This window comes from Pithys albifrons, chromosome 8 (assembly GCF_047495875.1).
Source record: "Pithys albifrons albifrons isolate INPA30051 chromosome 8, PitAlb_v1, whole genome shotgun sequence".
In the NCBI taxonomy this organism is placed as follows: Eukaryota; Metazoa; Chordata; class Aves; order Passeriformes; family Thamnophilidae; genus Pithys; species Pithys albifrons.
Window position 1 is genome coordinate 9,852,338 of NC_092465.1, and position 17,538 is coordinate 9,869,875.

At 42.2% G+C, this 17,538-nt stretch overlaps 2 protein-coding genes across 2 annotated transcripts in view; one reads left to right on the forward strand and one right to left on the reverse strand.

Annotated features, from left to right (window-relative positions):
* OSBPL11 (oxysterol binding protein like 11) overlaps positions 1-9,652 on the forward strand; it is a 39,412-nt gene extending 29,760 nt beyond the window's left edge. Inside the window, exons 9-13 of the mRNA XM_071562850.1 lie at positions 187-685; positions 2,280-2,466; positions 5,686-5,868; positions 6,476-6,629; positions 7,988-9,652. Coding sequence (XP_071418951.1) covers positions 187-685; positions 2,280-2,466; positions 5,686-5,868; positions 6,476-6,629; positions 7,988-8,065 — 1,101 coding nt within the window. The 3' untranslated portion in view covers positions 8,066-9,652. The remainder of the gene's footprint in view (positions 1-186; positions 686-2,279; positions 2,467-5,685; positions 5,869-6,475; positions 6,630-7,987) is intronic.
* Positions 9,653-12,875: 3,223 nt separating this feature from the next.
* LOC139675324 (TGF-beta receptor type-2-like) overlaps positions 12,876-17,538 on the reverse strand; it is a 31,914-nt gene continuing 27,251 nt past the window's right edge. The window contains exons 6-7 of the mRNA XM_071562851.1: positions 17,031-17,158; positions 12,876-13,375 (exon numbers count right to left, since the gene is read on the reverse strand). Of these exons, the coding sequence (XP_071418952.1) occupies positions 13,163-13,375; positions 17,031-17,158 (341 nt within the window). The 3' untranslated portion in view covers positions 12,876-13,162. The remainder of the gene's footprint in view (positions 13,376-17,030; positions 17,159-17,538) is intronic.

Sequence of the window (17,538 nt, forward strand, 5' to 3'; positions counted from 1 at the left end):
TTGTAAACTGCTTTTCTGGAACCTCTGATCACTATATCTCACTCACTTCTTACAAGAGGGACAAGAAACTTCAGTCTGAATATGTGGTGTCCAAAAGAGGACAGAATCTTCTGAAGAATTTATTTTACAAAATGCCTCTCTCTTTGCTTTACTCACTAGAGCCTTCTGGGTTTTCTTTTGCTCCAGGTGGTTCTTCCCACTTTCATTTTGGAGAAGCGGTCGCTGTTGGAGATGTACGCGGACTTCATGTCCCACCCAGACCTCTTCATTGCAATCACAAATGGCACCACCCCCGAGGAGAGGATGATCCGCTTTGTTGAGTATTATCTCACCTCGTTCCACGAGGGCCGCAAAGGAGCCATTGCAAAGAAGCCCTACAATCCCATCATTGGGGAGACGTTTCACTGCTCCTGGAGGATGCCCAAGAGCGACGTAGCCACTGAGGCCAGCAGTAACTTACCTGCTCACTCCCCCTCAGAACAAGTAACTCTCTCTAAAGATGTGGAAGGCCAAGCAGAGCTGGACTACTATACAGTAAAATTTGTAGCTGAGCAAGTGTCCCATCATCCTCCTGTCTCAGGGTTTTATGCTGAGTGTGTAGAGAGAAAGATGTGTGTCAATGCCCATGTCTGGACAAAAAGTAAATTCTTAGGAATGTCAATAGGAGTGACAATGGTTGGTGAGGGTAAGTGTAACTTCTGTCCTTTATTCATGTTGGAAGGTTGTTAAAATATTATTAGTTTAATAGCAAATTTGATTTTATAGTCTTTTGGCAGAAATACAGACTACTGCTCAGTAGTTTGGTTTCAAAGACTAAAGAAACTATAATAATCTGCTTGCGAAAGATGTCAGTGGGTTTTCATATTTTTTTTCCACATACTTCTTTCCCTTGCGGCCAGGAGGGCCAGTAGTATCCTGGGGTTCATGGCAAAGAGTGTGGCCAGCAGGTCGAGGGAGGGGATCCTCCCCCTCTCCTGAGGCCACATCAGGAATGCTGTGTCCAGTTCTGGGCTCCTCAATACAAGAAAGACAAGGAGAGGGTCCAGTGGAAGCCACAAAGATGATGAGGGGTCTGGAGCATTCCCCTTATGGGAAGAGACTGTGGGAGGCAATTACTGTGATGTAAACTGATACTTACGAATAAATTTGCATCAGACATTTGTTAAATAGAAGTGTTGCTGCATTTCCCTGTATTGCACTTAATGTATCTTACTATGCATGTTTTGATTTTCTTTAACTAGAAAAATTGGATCCTGTAGGGACAGAAAAAGGTGTAACTGCCCTTAAATAGTAATTTCCCTTTAGTGCTTGTATTTACTGCAAGAGATGAGACAGCCTCTCCCATTCTGTGTCCCCTGTATACATTGCCCAGCAACTGGGGATTCCAGGCACTTGCATGTAAACTGCACTCTGGACAAGGGGATGACCAAGGGAGTGGCAGGAGATGTGGAAGGCACATCTCAATGGTTTGACTGTACCAGGAAATCTCTGAAGTTGGTATCTCCTCTAGGGCCTGTCTCAAATTAGGTCATAGATTTTCAGAATTCCCTGTGTTGTTTGTACTGATGTCAGACACCCAGTAATCCTGTGCTCCAGAGGCATGGGCTAAGGCAGGCAGCACTCAGGTCCTGTGCTGCATTCCTGTGGATCTTGCGGTTTTGGGTTTTTATAGGAATGAAACAAACCTACATATCTTAAAACTCAAAGAAAAACCTCTAGTATTTTATAAAATTCTTGACATTTATTTCAAAAGTTAATGTCAGGAAGGAGTTGGGTTTATCTTGGCAGAGAGGTGCAGTAAAGGGAGTTGTCTCTGCTACCTGCCTTCATATTTATTATAGGGAGGTCAAACAGGAGTATTAGCTTTCCTCAGAATCTGCAGTTCAGGGAATTCATTTGTTATTTCTCTTTGTCAGTGTAAGTCTTGTCTTGATGTGCTCCAGAGCCATCACTAGGAAAGTGACCAGCCTTTTCTCTACTACTGAGAAGTATGTTCACAGCACAGTGTTGTACTTTATGGAGCAATATTGCTGGGATAAATGTTTTTTCCTCAAAAGAAACATAATTTCATGTTACTCAGGTTAGTACTTTCAGGAAAACGTTTGTATCTAGAATCTAATAAATACCACTTTTGTGGGTTTTTTTAATTTATTTTCTTTTCTTTGGTGTGAGGGGCTGTGAGAAAAAGTAGTCAAAGTTTGTACTGATGACTGTGTTTCAACAACTTGGCCTTTTCTGAAATGGTGCTGATTCAGGGATTCTTGTATTTCTTCACACAGGTATCCTAAGTCTCTTGGAACATGGGGAAGAATACACGTTCTCTCTGCCCTGCGCGTACGCTCGATCAATTTTGACTGTTCCCTGGGTAGAACTGGGAGGAAAAGTCAACATAAACTGTGCAAAGACAGGGTATTCTGCAAGTATTAACTTCCACACCAAACCCTTCTATGGTGGCAAATTGCATCGGTGAGAAAGGTTTTTTTGTTTGTTTGTTTGAAATGAGGTTGATCTCACTGCCCTAAAGGGTTACATGTTGTTTGCAACATGCATTGTAAGTGCACTGCAGGGATCATTGTTTTAGGATTTCTGTGTAAGAAACTTAAGACCATCAAGTTTAAACAGCTTATAGAAAATCTCTAGGTAAAATTACCTTTTTTGAAGACAGGGGTGATAATTCTTGTAAGGGTAGTTCTTCACTTGTGTGCATGTTTAAAAACTTAACATGTGAAAGAAAGAAGGTGCAGGGGAAGTTTGCTTGGGGTTGCTTCTGGGAGGTGTCTGCACAGTTGGTGCAGAAGGAGGGTTTTTTCACATTTTATAGTAACACTTCTACAGATTACCCTTGTACTAATATAGAGGCAATTACCTGAGGAAGGAGCAAATTAAGTGGTAGTCCCACAAAGAATATCGGATTCCAGAGCATTTTGCACTCAGCTGTTTACTGAATAGCGTTTATTTAAATAGTGTTGGAGATGATAATGAAATATGTAACAGCCTAGAGCATCAGAATTTCTTAGATATGGGTTGCTTTCACAGGTTGCAAATAATCAGCAGTCTTCTGTAAATTACTTTTTCTGACACAGTAGGGTAAGGCTGTATTAAAGAACACAAAACCCCCCACCTTGCCTGATAAATTCCCATACATGGGTTGAATTTGACTTGGAAGTACAATGCTCCCCGTCCCAGTGGCATCTGGGGAACTGAACCTTACATGTAATTCTGTTTCACATGGTGACATTTGAAAGAGACATGTCATTTGGGATTTTTTCCATTCTTACAATGTTTCTTCCTCCTTGCAGTAGCTCCTCTTGTGCCATAAAAATAAGTGATAGGATGTGATTTTACTTCAGTGATTTAATTTTGGAAATTGTTTTGTTATTTATCTCTCTGAAATTAGTCACAGATGTAGAGGCTTTTTAAAGAGAGATCTGTTCAAGGTACAGTAACTATTGAAAATTTGACATGGTGGTGATTGGACAATGCCAAAAGAATCTGTTGATGTGAAAGCAGCAGTGTTGTCATGGTTACCCAGAGTGCAAGTGAGTTGCTATGGCAATGGTATAGATTTTTTTATAGAGTGACCCTTCTTGTTAGACCTCAGCTGGGTATTGGCTCCTTGGTCTGGTACCTCTTCAGCTGGATGAAATAGAATAACTGCTAGCAGATTTTTATCACTGATACTGGTTCAGACAGATACTGTGGTCTGCAATGCTGGGAATGGGTGTGTGTTACAGAGCAAAGCAACTTACAGGTTATAATGAGAGTTTATTGGAGCAGATCAACACTGCACCTTAGTAGTGAGTGATAACACTTTAAGTGTGCAGAGACAGTAATTTGATGGATATTAAAATACTAGATGTCAATATTGTGTTCTTACCACACAATGCTTGGAAAAAAATCAAGTTCTTAAAGTTTTGCAGTTGCAGAGTCTGACTGGGCTGGTCTCTGGCATCCTGGTTTCAGGCTGTTCCTGCATCTCTTGGGAGGAGGAGAGGGACTCCACTATGTGTAGTAGCTTTGGTGAGGTGTGGAGGTCACAGGATGAAAAGCAGCACAAAGTGAAGGCTGCTTGCTTGTCACTTTTGGTGGTTTTCAGTAATTGTTAGTGGTTGTTAACTTCCACAAAAAAAAAGTAAATGTTTGTATGAGCTGTTATTGTTCATGTTTTCTTCAGTGAATCTTAAGTTTTTGTAATGGAAAACTGTGTATGAGCAGAACATATCTATCAGTCTGTTTGGGGTTTAAGATATTTCTAATGAGATTAAACGAGGTTTGAACTGCTGGACCATTATGTGGAAGAAGTCCTGGCTGCTGCCTCCTGCTGTGAGCTGGCTGTGAGCTTTCCTTGCTTGCCCTAGAGATTCTCTGCAGGTCTGATCTGACTGGCATCCAGTGGCTCTGTGATGGAAGGTCTGACCTGTGGTATTCATTTCCTTGCTTGAGAGATTAATTTCTCTCTTTTGATGCCAGGCTCAGGGAGGACAGGTCAGTGCAGACACAGCAGGAAGTGACTGGTGCATGTGGAGAAAGGGAAGTGGGATCGGTGTCCTGCTCTCCCTTCTTGCCCTGAGTGTGGTACCACACAAGGTGGGAGCACAGAAATGCTGCTTTTCCACTCTCCTGTATGTGGTTGTTCAAAGGACACAAGAGCAAGGCAGTGGTGTGCAGATCAGCTGTTCTTGGGTGCACAGAATGGAAGTGTGGAAGCAGATGTAGCCTGTGCTTTGTGCGAGCACTGATGAAACGCAGGAAGGGGACCTGAAGAGTGGTGTATTTTAGGCAGCTTGTGTACAGGTAGTTGCAATTTAATTGGAGCTGGATAGGGTCCTTTGTGAATCCTGCAGCCCATTACAAGTGAGAATGTCCCAAGTCTGGTTTGCATAGTGGGCAAACTGTATATTTTTAGGAGAAAAGTTCTGTTTGAGGGTGGTAATTTGCTTGCCAAGTAATGCTCCCCAACTGGGTCAGGATAAAGTGGGTATCATGAAGTCTCTGGACAGGTCTCAATGTTGAGAAGGAAAATGTGCATCGGTGTGTGTAATTATGGTGATACTTGAGCATTGTGCAACACTTTGAATGAAATAGTGCATTTTAGAAAGACATTTTTCATATCTTGTTATTGTCTGAGGTTTCTGTGGAAAAGATAGGAAGCAAAAGCCAGTTTTTTCCTGATTCCTAGTTTCCTACCTTGCTTTTCTGCCTTTGTGTGTCCACTGCTCATATGAACAACATAAAAATGAGACCACCTGCAAATGGAGAATATTGAAATATAACAGATGTGAGATAGTGACATGTTGTGAGATATATTCTTGGTAAAAAAGTTTAACTATTCTGTTTTAAGTTTGAACTATGTACCTGATGTGATGTTTCAATTGGAAATGATGAACTGCTTGTTACATGTGAACCAGCCTGTGTTAGTTTCTTTTTTGTTTTCAATTCCCTTAAAAGGTTTGAAATAAGCTTAAGCAAAGAATGGAGTTTCCTGGGTAACATGAAGAGAAACTAGAGCAATGAGTGAAAGTCACTTTGCTCTTTGAGCTTCTTCATGCAAATGGAATTCAAGTAACTAACATTTTTAAGGCAGCGTGACAAGTTTGCAAACTCATTCAGGACTGAGTGATTATGCAACTAATAGTCCTCATGTGTCTTTAGACATGGCCTTTTAAAAACAGATTTCTTTCCTAGAGTCACGGGTGAAGTGAAGCAGAACGTGACAAACACGGTGGTGTGCAGAGTGCAGGGGGAGTGGAACAGTGTGCTTGAGTTCACCTACAGCAATGGGGAGACAAAATATGTGGACTTGACAAAGCTGTCTGTGACAAGAAAACGAGTCCGGCCCCTTGAGAAGCAAGGACCCTTTGAATCCAGGTAAGTATGTGCTTGCTTGTCTGACCCTGTTTGTCCTAAGCAGTCTGGTGAGCGCCTTAGGAAGACCTGCAAATGTAGAAATTACTTGTGCATCGTGCTTAGCAGCAGCAATCTTCATTTTTTATGTATTTAAAAAATCAAGACCATAGGGAAAAGTGCAAAACCCAAGTGCAGGCACATAGTTGTTTATCTTGTCTCTTATTCATGAACAGATGTTTTTTTGAGTTCATGAAGTGCCTGCTAGAACAGAGCCTTCTTATTTTTTTATTTTTAATCATCAGTTGCACAGCAGGACAGCTCCTGACTAGGGACATCCTCACAAGAAACTGCTTGTTGAATAACACTTCCATAGCAACTTTAAGGGGCTGGCAAACAGACATGGTATTGGCACTGCCAAAAACTCAGCCATTCCTCCCTGCTCCCAGTTGCTGGCATTGCTGTGAGCCATGACCTGCACTGCAGCATGACACTCTGACCTGGGCTGGTTTGCCATGTGTACGTGGGGGGAGTGCTCCTGCTCTGAGAGAACTGGATGCAGTGATCCTGAAGCCCGAGGGGGCAGGTTGAGGAAACTTCTGAACAGTGAAGTTACCAGTTTGTTTTGCAGGAGGCTGTGGCAGCACGTGACAGAGTCTCTGCGGGATGGAGACATTGATAAGGCTACAGAGCACAAGCGAGCCCTTGAAGAACGACAGAGGAACGAAGAGAGGCTTCGGGCTGAAACAGAAACACCTTGGTGTACTAAATACTTCCTTAAAGAAGTAAGTTCCCAAGCATTTAGCTGTTGATGGAGGCAGGAGCAGAGCTATTATTAAAGCAGTTGTGCATAAGTCTGTGCCCTGTCAGACTAGAAAATTTGACATTAGATCTTACAGTTTAGGTCCATGGCATCCACAGGACTAGAGTGACTTAAGAACTCCTAAACGTGAAAAGGTGTGACTTTATTTTTCACTTTCCAAACACTTTGATTATGTGATTCCCTTGTATCAAAATGTTTGCCTTTTTTATAGTCCAGTTTCTTTTACCAAGCACATGGAAAACAGCTTTGCATATACACATGTGAGTAGACAGTAACAGCAAATACCCAAAGAAAATAATCAGTAGTACTTGCTTCAGCTCTGTGTTTATGTACCCAATGTTCTATTGTTGGAAAGAATGAACATGAATTCATTTTCTGCTTTGCACTTTTTGTTGTTCTTCTACATTAGATTTTGGATAGAGCTTATTTGTGACTTAACAACAATAGTAGTAGTAATAATACAGTAAAACTTTTAACAAGGTGCACTGCAGCCTGCCCAGGAGGACTGGGGACTGTTGGTATGATAACTTTGAAATAGGCTTTTCTTGAGATCCATGTGATGAGATTGTGGAGAGCTTTGCTGAGCTCTTTGCAAGAGGGGAGGACTTGATTAAAACTTAGATGTAGTAGTTTAGATTCTCCTACAATGAAAGTTTTATGTGTTCCTCAGTAGTAATATAATTCCCTCTTCTTCTCATCTCTGTGATTTAGTAAGGATTTAGAACATAGGCTAAAAAGTTTCTTTCTCTTGGCCATCTTCCAGTTCTGTTTTGTAAAATTCAGGACTATCTGTTAGCTCCCATAAAGGTTTTTGTTCTCTAAAGCTTTTAATGTAATTAGCTCAGACTTGGATAGTTGTATTGTTTGTATCTAGATATAGAAAAGATGAAATTCTGTTGCTAGCCCAAGATACAGATGCACTCAGAAAATGTTTAAATGAGATCCTGAGCTACTTCATTTGTGGGTGAGCATTTGGGCTGTGTTAAGTGCTGATAATCCTGAGTAGCTGTCTCTCTGCTGGGTGCTTATTTGGCTTCTTAAAGTAATTTGGATCAGGGGGTTGAGAAGAGTGGCTCTTGGAGTGGGTTCATTACCAGTGCAGTTGACTCACAGAGAGCGCTGTGGCTCGGCAAGAGCCTGCACGTGTTCTGAAGTACTCGGAGCAGCCTGTGGTGTTCATCTCCGTGCCTTCATCTGTGGGAGCTTAAGGTACAAGCTGTGTCCCTCTGGCTTTCACAGCTATCAGTCTAATATTTGTGTGAAGGGAATCCCCTCAGGGCAGTGTCTTTATTATAACCCTATTTTCTCTTCAAATTGCAGGGAGATGGCTGGGTTTATCATAAACCCCTGTGGAAAACAGTCTCTGCCGCACAAACCCAGCAAATGGACACTAACTAGAAAAAAGCTGCTTTAAGATGAGTTTTCTGATTTTCCTCTCCTTTTCCTCTGTTTCTCAAAACACAGTAATCACACTGAGTATCCCCTTTTTATGTAATTGTGCAAGTTTAAATGAGCATAAAGAAATAACTATACTAGGGCACTTTAAAGCTATTTAAAAAACAGGTAAAAATCCAAGTTGTAGAGACAAACTTGCAAGGTACATTCAACCACCTTGTTTTTTGTATGATCCAAAAGATTTTATCTGCATTGTATAAGATTCTTCTAAATAGATCTGATTGCAAAAGCTGCCTAAGAGAAGAGGGACCTGTTGGATTTTGGAGTGATATCGGAACTCTTTTGGAATCTGTGTCAAGCTCTTTAATAACTGAAACCTTCTCAGTACCCATGTAGACAACAGCAACAAAAAATTGCTGCTTTTATGCCCAGTAATTAAACTTCTTGGAAAAAACTGGAGGGGTTTTTGGAAGATATGCCCGAAATCAGTATTAAGAAACAACTGGATCACAACTACCTTTTCTTTGGAGTGAACATGTGCATGCTTTGGAGGAATATGGGATGTATGTAGAGACTGCTTTTCTTTTTTATGGATTTATAAAAGCAATTAGACATGTAACCATGGAGAAATTTTTCCTCTGAAACGTTTTAATATACTTGAAATAATTGACTTGAATTGGAAAAGTAATTTGAACACTTTTCAACTCTAATTTTATTAAATCTCTTCGAGTGACTGATTTTTCTCAAGTTATAATGTAATGAGGTTTGGCCTGTTGCTTTTTCTCCTCCAACTTCTCTTCCTGAGGACTAAGGCTTTCAAAATTAACAGAAAACGTACAATTTTTGTATTTAAATCTTTCTGCCCATCTAATCATCTCAGAGACGAAGTATCAGTGTTACAAACTGTCCTTTGGATTGTTTTGTTTTTTTCTGCTGTGGTTTTGTTCAGAACAAAGCAGTGAAAGGTGACCTTGAATACATGGACTGTGGGTCCTGGGTTTTCGTCTTACCATAAAAAACCCAAACAAACAGCTGATCATGCGGAGGACTGGGTATTGATTTGAAACACAATCAGATATCAGGAAACTGTATTCAGGTACAAACATATTTTTTTTAATAACTATTTTATTGAAGTCTAAGAATTGCTGGCAATTAAGAATAGTACTTATTATGGCTTTCGTTATTGTTGTAACTACAAGCTACCTTAATTTTTCCAACAGTGGTGCCTTACTCTGTTTTTTCTTCTGATGTAGTCTTCCAATCAGTGTATATAACATTATCTGCCACTTCCCAGCCATGGCAATGGCTGCTCCTTATCCAGCATTATGAGAACTCACACCTGTGTGATCTGGTAAGATGTTTTTCGTAGAGGAGATGCAAGTGTAAGAAAGCATCAGAAGGTTTAAATAACCATGTTAACTTTCAACACAAACTGTAAATTGTGCAAAAAAGAAAAAAAAGCGTTGGGTTTATGCACAACTGTTTTGATCCTCTTGTACATTTTTTTTTGCTGTGAAATGCACTGAGATCTCAATGCGAGTCATAGTCCATTTGTGAGAAGTGGGGGGGGATAATAAAGCTACAAAATGATTCGTTTGTTCTGTCTGCTTTCCTAGAGATCATGTGACTGGGAAGAGTAGATTGTTACTATCTTTATGCTGGAGATTTGTCTGGGCTTTCCTTGGTCCCAAAATGAGGTATTTCAGCACTGTGTGCTTGAGTAGAAACTATTCTCCAGCAGAAGAATGTTTTAGGTTCTACTTGTCTTGTGATTTTCTATCCAACCATCTTGTTGTGATAGTTTTGGATAGCCATTGGGCATTTTCATGTTTAACCAGGAAGAAAAATAAAATTTAAAACAGTGAGATTAGTTCGTTTCTGGGTCTGCAGCACATTTGGGGTGTGCTCTTTGATCTCTTCCAGGGTTTGGGGTAGGAACCATAATGTAACATGAATTTCTTCCATGGTTCATTGGTACCTGCACCAAACTGGAGGTGGCAGAGAAAGAAAATAAATTCACTCTGTATCTGGTGTATCTGTGTCACATGGCACATTTGATTTAAACAGCAAGGGCTGTGGTGCAAGGTCCAGCTTTTAATATTTCAGGGATCAGAGCAAAAATAAATCTTTTTCAGCTGAGCATACTCGAGGGATCAAACTGGTGCTTACTAAAATAGAGATTTATAACTCAGTCACTGAGCTCTGCTTAAAATTTTGATTTGGGAATTTGTCAAGGTGATGGCTGTAAATCAGACTGAAAAGCTCCCATGTTGACCATAAACCCATTTGTGTTCCTTATATAACATTATTAGTCAAGTTATTTCTCTTCCTCCTTGGTCTGGTGTGCTTGTGGTTTCACACTAGGAAAGCTGTTACTAATTTTGTTACATAAAAATAGACCCAACACTGAAGAAGCAGCTTTATAAGACACATGGAATGATTTTTTTTAACATAGGAATGCTGCTAGGAAAAAAGGTGATGCCTTCCTTTGCTCAGATGATCACCAGAACTGGAATGGTTCCTGATGTGAATTTAGTCAGGATGCAAATTTCTACTTCTAGAAACAAAGCACATAATTGGAAACATTTTAAAAAATGTAGCCACTGAATATCCAGCTTAAATTGTAATTGTGTTCTACAGAGTTGCAAGCACCCTACAGACTAATGGATGTATTTTTAACTCTGACCAGATTTGATTCTCTTGCATAACTGCTGTTGTTGCCATCCTGTACCTTCTAGAGGGAAGGGAAGGGCTCACTGGTGCTTCCTGTGTGGATATTTGCTAGAACCACAGTGTGTTCAACAGGGAGCATGGCAAAATGTAGAACTTTAGCTTATGTTCCTTCTGTCTTCTTGGCTTGATTGGGCTCCATTGACGTTAAGAATAAAATTCTGATTATCTCAGTGGTTTTAGGCTCCCTGAGTTATAAACAGATCTTGGAACTTAAGTAGCTCTCTGTTTAGAGGTGCTGTGCAGCCTGCTCCTCATGGGCAACAGTACTAAGTCACTCCTGTTTAATGCAGGCATTCAGGCGTGTGATCCTGATGGAGCGGCATTTTATGGAAAATACGCAATATGCAAGTCAGGTTGTTCAAGATTTTAGGCATGGGGAGGGGAATAAATTAAGTTTTTCAGCATATTTACAGTGTAAACTATCAAGCCTAGGATTAAGTCTGTCTCCCCAGGAGAATCTGGATTTCAGCCATCAGAATCAGAGGTGCAGCCTTCAGTGTCTAGTTTGCAACAGGCTGGCCCCCCCTCTGTCCCTGTCACCTGTGGGAAAAACAGGTCAGTGTCCTTTTTTAAAGCCTTTTGAGGTGAACTTGGAAAACCACGTAAACATGTTCCAGGGTATCCAAACAACTTGGTGCAAAACTTAGTATGGAAATTCTACACAAAGTATTATGGGAAGGAAAGATTGGACAGCCTGAGGAGGGTTTGGTGTGTTCCTGCAGTTTTTATCTCTGTGAAAAAAAAAGCTGCCCCATGGGCCAGAGCAGTGGTTAATACATTGAAGAAATGAGACTGAAGTCAGGTGGGTGGAAAAGGTGTGTTTGTGGGGAACTGGGAATGATGTGATTCAAGAAGGTTAGAAAAGGGTTGCTTGGAAAATTGTATGATGACAAGGAGGTAGCAGCCAGGTGAAGATTAGTTAGAACAACAGGTGTGGTCACAGTTGCAGGTAGGGACTTGTATGTGTAGCTAAGCAAATTTTTTGTTATTTAGATTTGATGTAACCTAATTAATTCCCCTTCAGTCCTTTGAAGGGTTCAGGGACAATTTGGTTCTAGGCTTTTAATTTAGGAGCTGTGGAAACAATAGCTAGAGAAGAAAAGCTTTCTGTATGGGCTGGTACTGTCATAACTGAGCATTTTAGAAAACCGAGCCCTGCACATCTGCTTCCCTGCTCCACACTGGGGAGCCTCGGCTGTGGAGAGCTTAGGGCTGTTGTACAGTTTGCTCCTTGCCCTTCTTTCAGGGCTGATCCATGCAGCTGCCTGGTGGCAAGGAAGAAATTCCTTTCCAGTGCTATCCTGAAAGTTACACCTCTGTGTAGGGGTGTCAGGTGTTGTGGGCATGCAGGGCTCAGGAGCACCTGAGGTTTTTGTTCCCTTTTGCTCCCAAGGGTAGAGAGATTTGCACAGTGCCAGGGTTCAGAGCAAGTTATGACTTACCTTTCCTTTATTGCTTTTCAGAACAGAGGCAGCCTGGCTTGGTCTGGTGATTATGGGAATAAAGGTCTCAGTTCTGTCCGATGGTGCTTCCTCAGGTGGGGTAACTCAGCAGAGAGGTGTGAGAGTTGCAAGAAGAACTAGCCAACAAGTTTGTGTTGATGCTGTTACTATAGCACAGATCTGGCTAGAGGGGGCTGGAAACTGGTCTGACAGGGGAAGGAGTTGTCTCGATACCCTGCATGGGGAGTTTTTAGAGTGAAACAGCAGTGTCTACTCTGGTGACTTCTTTTTTCTATCAAAGAAAGTTCACATGCCCATCTGAACTATCGTACACTCAGGAATTCTCCAGTGAGAAAAGCTGTGTTGGAGTTGCAGTAAGTATATCAGGCTTTTACAGACTGGATTATTGTGTATCTTTGCACAATATTAAGGACACTGATCAATGAGTAATTTTCTTGGGTGCCAGTGTTTCTTCCATTCAAGGTATGTTACATTTCAACACGTTTTTTCCTGCTGTTACAAGAGGTGTGTGTGACCATTAAAAAGGGAAAATTGTCTTGATCTCTGCAGAGTAAGCAGTTGGAAAAGGAGCTTGTCATGGCAATATGGGAGGACTTAAAAAAGACATGGAATTCAGGTGCTTATGAATAAAAGATTAAACATTATTATTTTAAAAAATAATAAAAAGAATGCATTGGCATCATTATACATTTAAAGTAAGTACAAAATCAGTTCATGTATAATGTAACCAAAGTATTGATTCCACAGTTCACTGTGTCTGTGGGAGGAAACAGATCTTATAAATAAGTTATGTACTAGATTAGTTCCATTTTGAAAAACACAGCGAGGTGGGTTTTTTCCCATCAGCTAAAATGCTTCTCCCTTATCCTCTTGTTCCACATGATGAGGATTTTTGCCTGCTGTGTCACTGCATATTTCTGCTCCCGTCACTGTCCTGGTGTTCCCCACCTGGAGAGGCTGTTTTGCTGGCCTCGTTGTCTGTGTTGTTGTTGAGGATGTCATCGCAGTCCATCTGTGCCATCAGGTTGAAGCGCTCGGCCACGCAGTGGGCGGTGAGCCGAGCCTCGGGGTCGTGGTCCCAGCACTCCGTGATGGTGTCGCACAGAAAGCGCATCCCCTGCAGTCAGAAGGGCTCAAATTAGGATCTGAAGGCAGGAGGAAGAGGAGCTGATCTAACACAGTTGCAGTGTTTTACTGTGACTTCTGACAGCCTCCTGCATAAATGCTGGTTTTGGCCAAGAGGAAACAGCCTTGGTAAGTTGTGGCAAGTGCTGCTGCTTCCACCATTACTGGCACTGCTTGTGTTAAAACAGCAGCCTCGGCTCACCCAGGATCTGCTCCCAGGCACTTCCCATGCTCCCTGGAAATCCTCCCTGGAAGTTGGCTTGGGTTGGCTGTGGGACTTAGTAGGGGCTGGAAGGAAACAGGACCTCCATCTCCTGTCTCAGCCTTGCCTGTTCAGAGGATCCTAAAATCAGGAGGGACAGGGGAGGTGCAGATGGGTGACCTGCAGGATGGTAGGTGAGCCCAGGCCTCTGGGTGTTACACCTGGGTGGGGTGAGGGGGTCCAAAGCCAAGTTTGGAATTAAATTTCCTAAGTCTGACTTCTAGTTTTAGTGGCATTCTGAGAATGCACTGTGCCAAATACTCATTGCATTGTGCAGTTGAATCTTGTTCTCTCATCACAAAATAGAGTTTTGGTTGAGGTAGGAATGGGTGTTTCCCCGCATGCTCCAGAAGACATGTCGTTCCTCTCAGTTACAATGCTTATGTCTCCCAGCAATATATTTTTTTGGTCCAATTGTGTAGTGCTCTGAAAAGATTCACAGTATTTTGGTCTTAGAAACAAAGTAAATGGTAGAATTCAGCTGGTAATTTTCCCACTCTTAAGTTAGTAACACCAGAAGCTGTGTTGAACCTTCCTTTGCCCATGTAATTCCTATCATGTGCTATTGCTTTTGGCATCATTGTCAGCTAAGGCTGGAACACAGTGGAAAAATCATTATTCTAAATAAAGCTTCATGTTTCTCAGTGGGTTTTGTGTATTTCTTGATTTGCATTTGAGAAAACCCTAAAGTCTCATACGGAGCCAGACAGGAGGAAAGTGCAAGTCCTACAGAGGTGTAGGGTCAGTGTCATCTGTCCTGCACCTTGCTCAGAACTCACTGCTTTCTGTTAGGGTTCATTGTACTAAATCTTCCATAATAGATACAGATTGGAGAGAACAGGATTGTGCAGTAAAACTGACAGATGGTGTGTTTCAGTACCTCTTACGTCACTTGTTTATTAGCTTAGTTGAAAGGATTTGAGGATAATTGATTACATGCAAAAATGAGCTTGCTTAGGTGAAGCTTTTAAAGTCAGCCTGTTCTCAAACAGAGCATGGCACTGTCGAATGGTTTAGTCATTAGATTTTCTGTGCTTATTTTGCCCTGAAATCAAGACACTTACTTGCAGTTTGCCTTGTAAGTAGTGATGATGCTCTTTTCAATGGTACAACTGGAGCATCTTGTTTCACTTAGAAAATTAATTTAGTTTGGCTTTTATATTATGTTTTTCCAAGATTCCAAAGGTTGCTGAGTTGTACAAGTGTATTTTTAGTGGCAATATTGACTCTTTAAGCTTCCGCTGCCCCTTCCTGTCCTGCACCAACCCTCCCATTGGGCCAGTACATCAGTCTGTTCAGCTGCTTCACAACCAGATCCAGGAATTTATCTGGCCTAAATATTTTTTTTTTTAGTAATGTGTTGGGGCATGAAACAAGGTAGAAACATGAGTGTAAGGGGTTTCTAAGTTATCTGGGAAACTTGGGGGATAAATCTCTTCAGCTGTCTTTGTTGTGTAGACTTGCAAACAGTTGCCCTGGAGCTGATGCTGGGTGAGTCAGCCCTGTCAGGGAAATTAATGCTGACTTGCTGAAAATCAAACCATGGTTAGACACGTAGGTCCTTGCTTGACTGAGAGCAATCCTAATGGTTGAAATATGGAAGAAACTTATTTCATTGGTGGGAAAATCTGCGGGTGCTCCTCATTCAGCTGGGTGATTTGTCACTGTTTCTTGGTGTCACCCAGAACTTCCTCTCACAGGAAGCCAGCGCTGACCCCCAGGAGTGGCACAAGCTGATGGCTTTCTGCACGTTCCCAGCAGATGGTGCTGCCCAATTTCTCATCCTGGGCAGAATGATTGCAAAATGCCCAGAAAAGCTAGGCTTCAAAGGAGACGTTTATTAGATTAGCCAAGATTAGTCAGGGGCAAACCTTCAGGAACATAATGTAGCTTTTCTGTTCCTCTTCCTTAGTGGCCATCAGCTGGTCTAATAAAAGTTCCTGTCTTAACAGTCTCGCTCTGTTTATGTGCTGAACAACCCAACTACAGCAGCGTTATTTCTGGGAGGTGACTGCAGTCAGTCCACTTATGGTCTGGCTCTATCACTGTGATTTTGACAACACAAGCCCCTCTGTTTTTCCTGTGGTTGCAAAGTTTATCAGAGACCCTGGGAGATGAATGTCTGAGATGAATAGTCAAAGGCTTCAAATATGTGGCATTGCTGATTGAGGTTCCTGTATTTGCCTTCATCAAGGAAAAAGGCTGGGTGAACTTCTGACATGGACTGGCTGACTGATTAATTCCCTGGGGGTGCAGCAGAAACCATGGATTCATTTGATGCTGTTTGCAGCTTTGGTCAGTCGGGTCAGTTGTGAGTCTTTGGACAAACATGGTTTTGAGAGGAGATGTTGTAGGGAATGTGTGGCCTCCTAAGGTCAAAAAACTATCTTTCCCTTTGAAAAGTCTGCCTCTGTGTGCCATCCATGGAAGCAGTGGCAGTGTGTTTTATGGGGGGATGTTGCAAAATGATGTACTGAAAACTGCAAGGCTCTGAAAGCCATCAGGCTCAATGTTTCAGCTTGTTTTTCAGGTGAATGGGATTGTTGATCAGCAGATGGTGTTTCTCCATAAGACATGTGAAAGTCACGGTCAGAGTGCCTGTTAACCCTCATGTCCTTAGTGTGTGGGAAAAATCATGGCCCTAGGGTAGAGGACCCTGTGAGGGCCAGGAGGGAACTGTGTTTCTGTAGCTGTTTGGCCTGTGTGTGCTTGTGGATGAACAGAGCACTCATTGCTGCTGAAGTTTTGCTGTTCTAGAGCACTGGGTTATGCTTTCTGTGCTGACACACTTTGCTTTCAGACCCTCTGAAGGCTGGTGAAAGACTTCCCTTTGCAAGACCTGAGCCTAGCAGGGTCCCTGCTCTCAGCTTTATGTGTGTTTCATGTGAAGGAGATGCTTCCTGGTTTGCTTTCCTGGTGATTTTGAGCTTGAAACCTCCACAACCAAGCAAACAGAAGGCTGGATGCACTTCCCTTCCCCCCTGTGCCTGCTGTGAATGGCTGTGTGCCAGAGACTGCTTGTTTGCCGAGGTTAGGGCCTTCTGGCTAAAGTGATTAGGGGAGAAGTGGGATGGACTAAGATGGTTTACTGTCTCATGAGAAGAGCCTGCACTGAAGTGCTCCATTTTGCTTTTATTCTCAAGGTAACTGAAACCCATCACCAGGCATTCAAAATGCTTACTGATCATGGCTACTGATCAAAAATTGTTGCTGTACCCCTGGCTGGTGGCTTTTAGACGCCAAAGTAACAGGTCTAGTGGGGCTTATGAGAGTCTAGCCAGCCACAGTGGAGCTGGAAATAGAGCCCACTTTTCCATTATTTTTCAGGCTGGTTTAGTAAGGTGGGACAATATGAGTTGCTCTTTTCTTGTTGCCTCCAGCTTACCTGATGCACCAGCCAGCTGCTCGGGATCTCGGGTCGGCCTCTGCCATGCAGCACAATGTCCCTCATGGTGTCCACACAAGGCTGCTCCTGCACTTTAGACCCAAAAGGCAGCTCATAATTCTTTACCTCTGCAAGGAAGCAACAGCAGCATTACAAGATGTTTTTAGTGCATTCCCAGCTTTGTTTTGGTATGGTCCACTGAATAAGAAATAAAAAATACACAGATCTGGAAAAAAATTGAGAATTTGAACACAGAAATGTAGTACTGGGTTTTCACATGGCAGTTGTTTTCAGAGGCAACATCAAGGAACCATCTGACCACCTCCCTGAACCCAAGAGATGCATGCAAAGGACCTGGTTTGTCTTTGGGTGAGACATACTTTGAGCAGTTAAAAGGTGTTGCGCTGGTGAAAAGTGGGAGGGGTGACTACGATACCAGCATCCAGATGCCTGCTGGAGGCATGGATTGGCTTAGAAGAGAAACAGCCCTTCCAGAAGAGCAACCCTC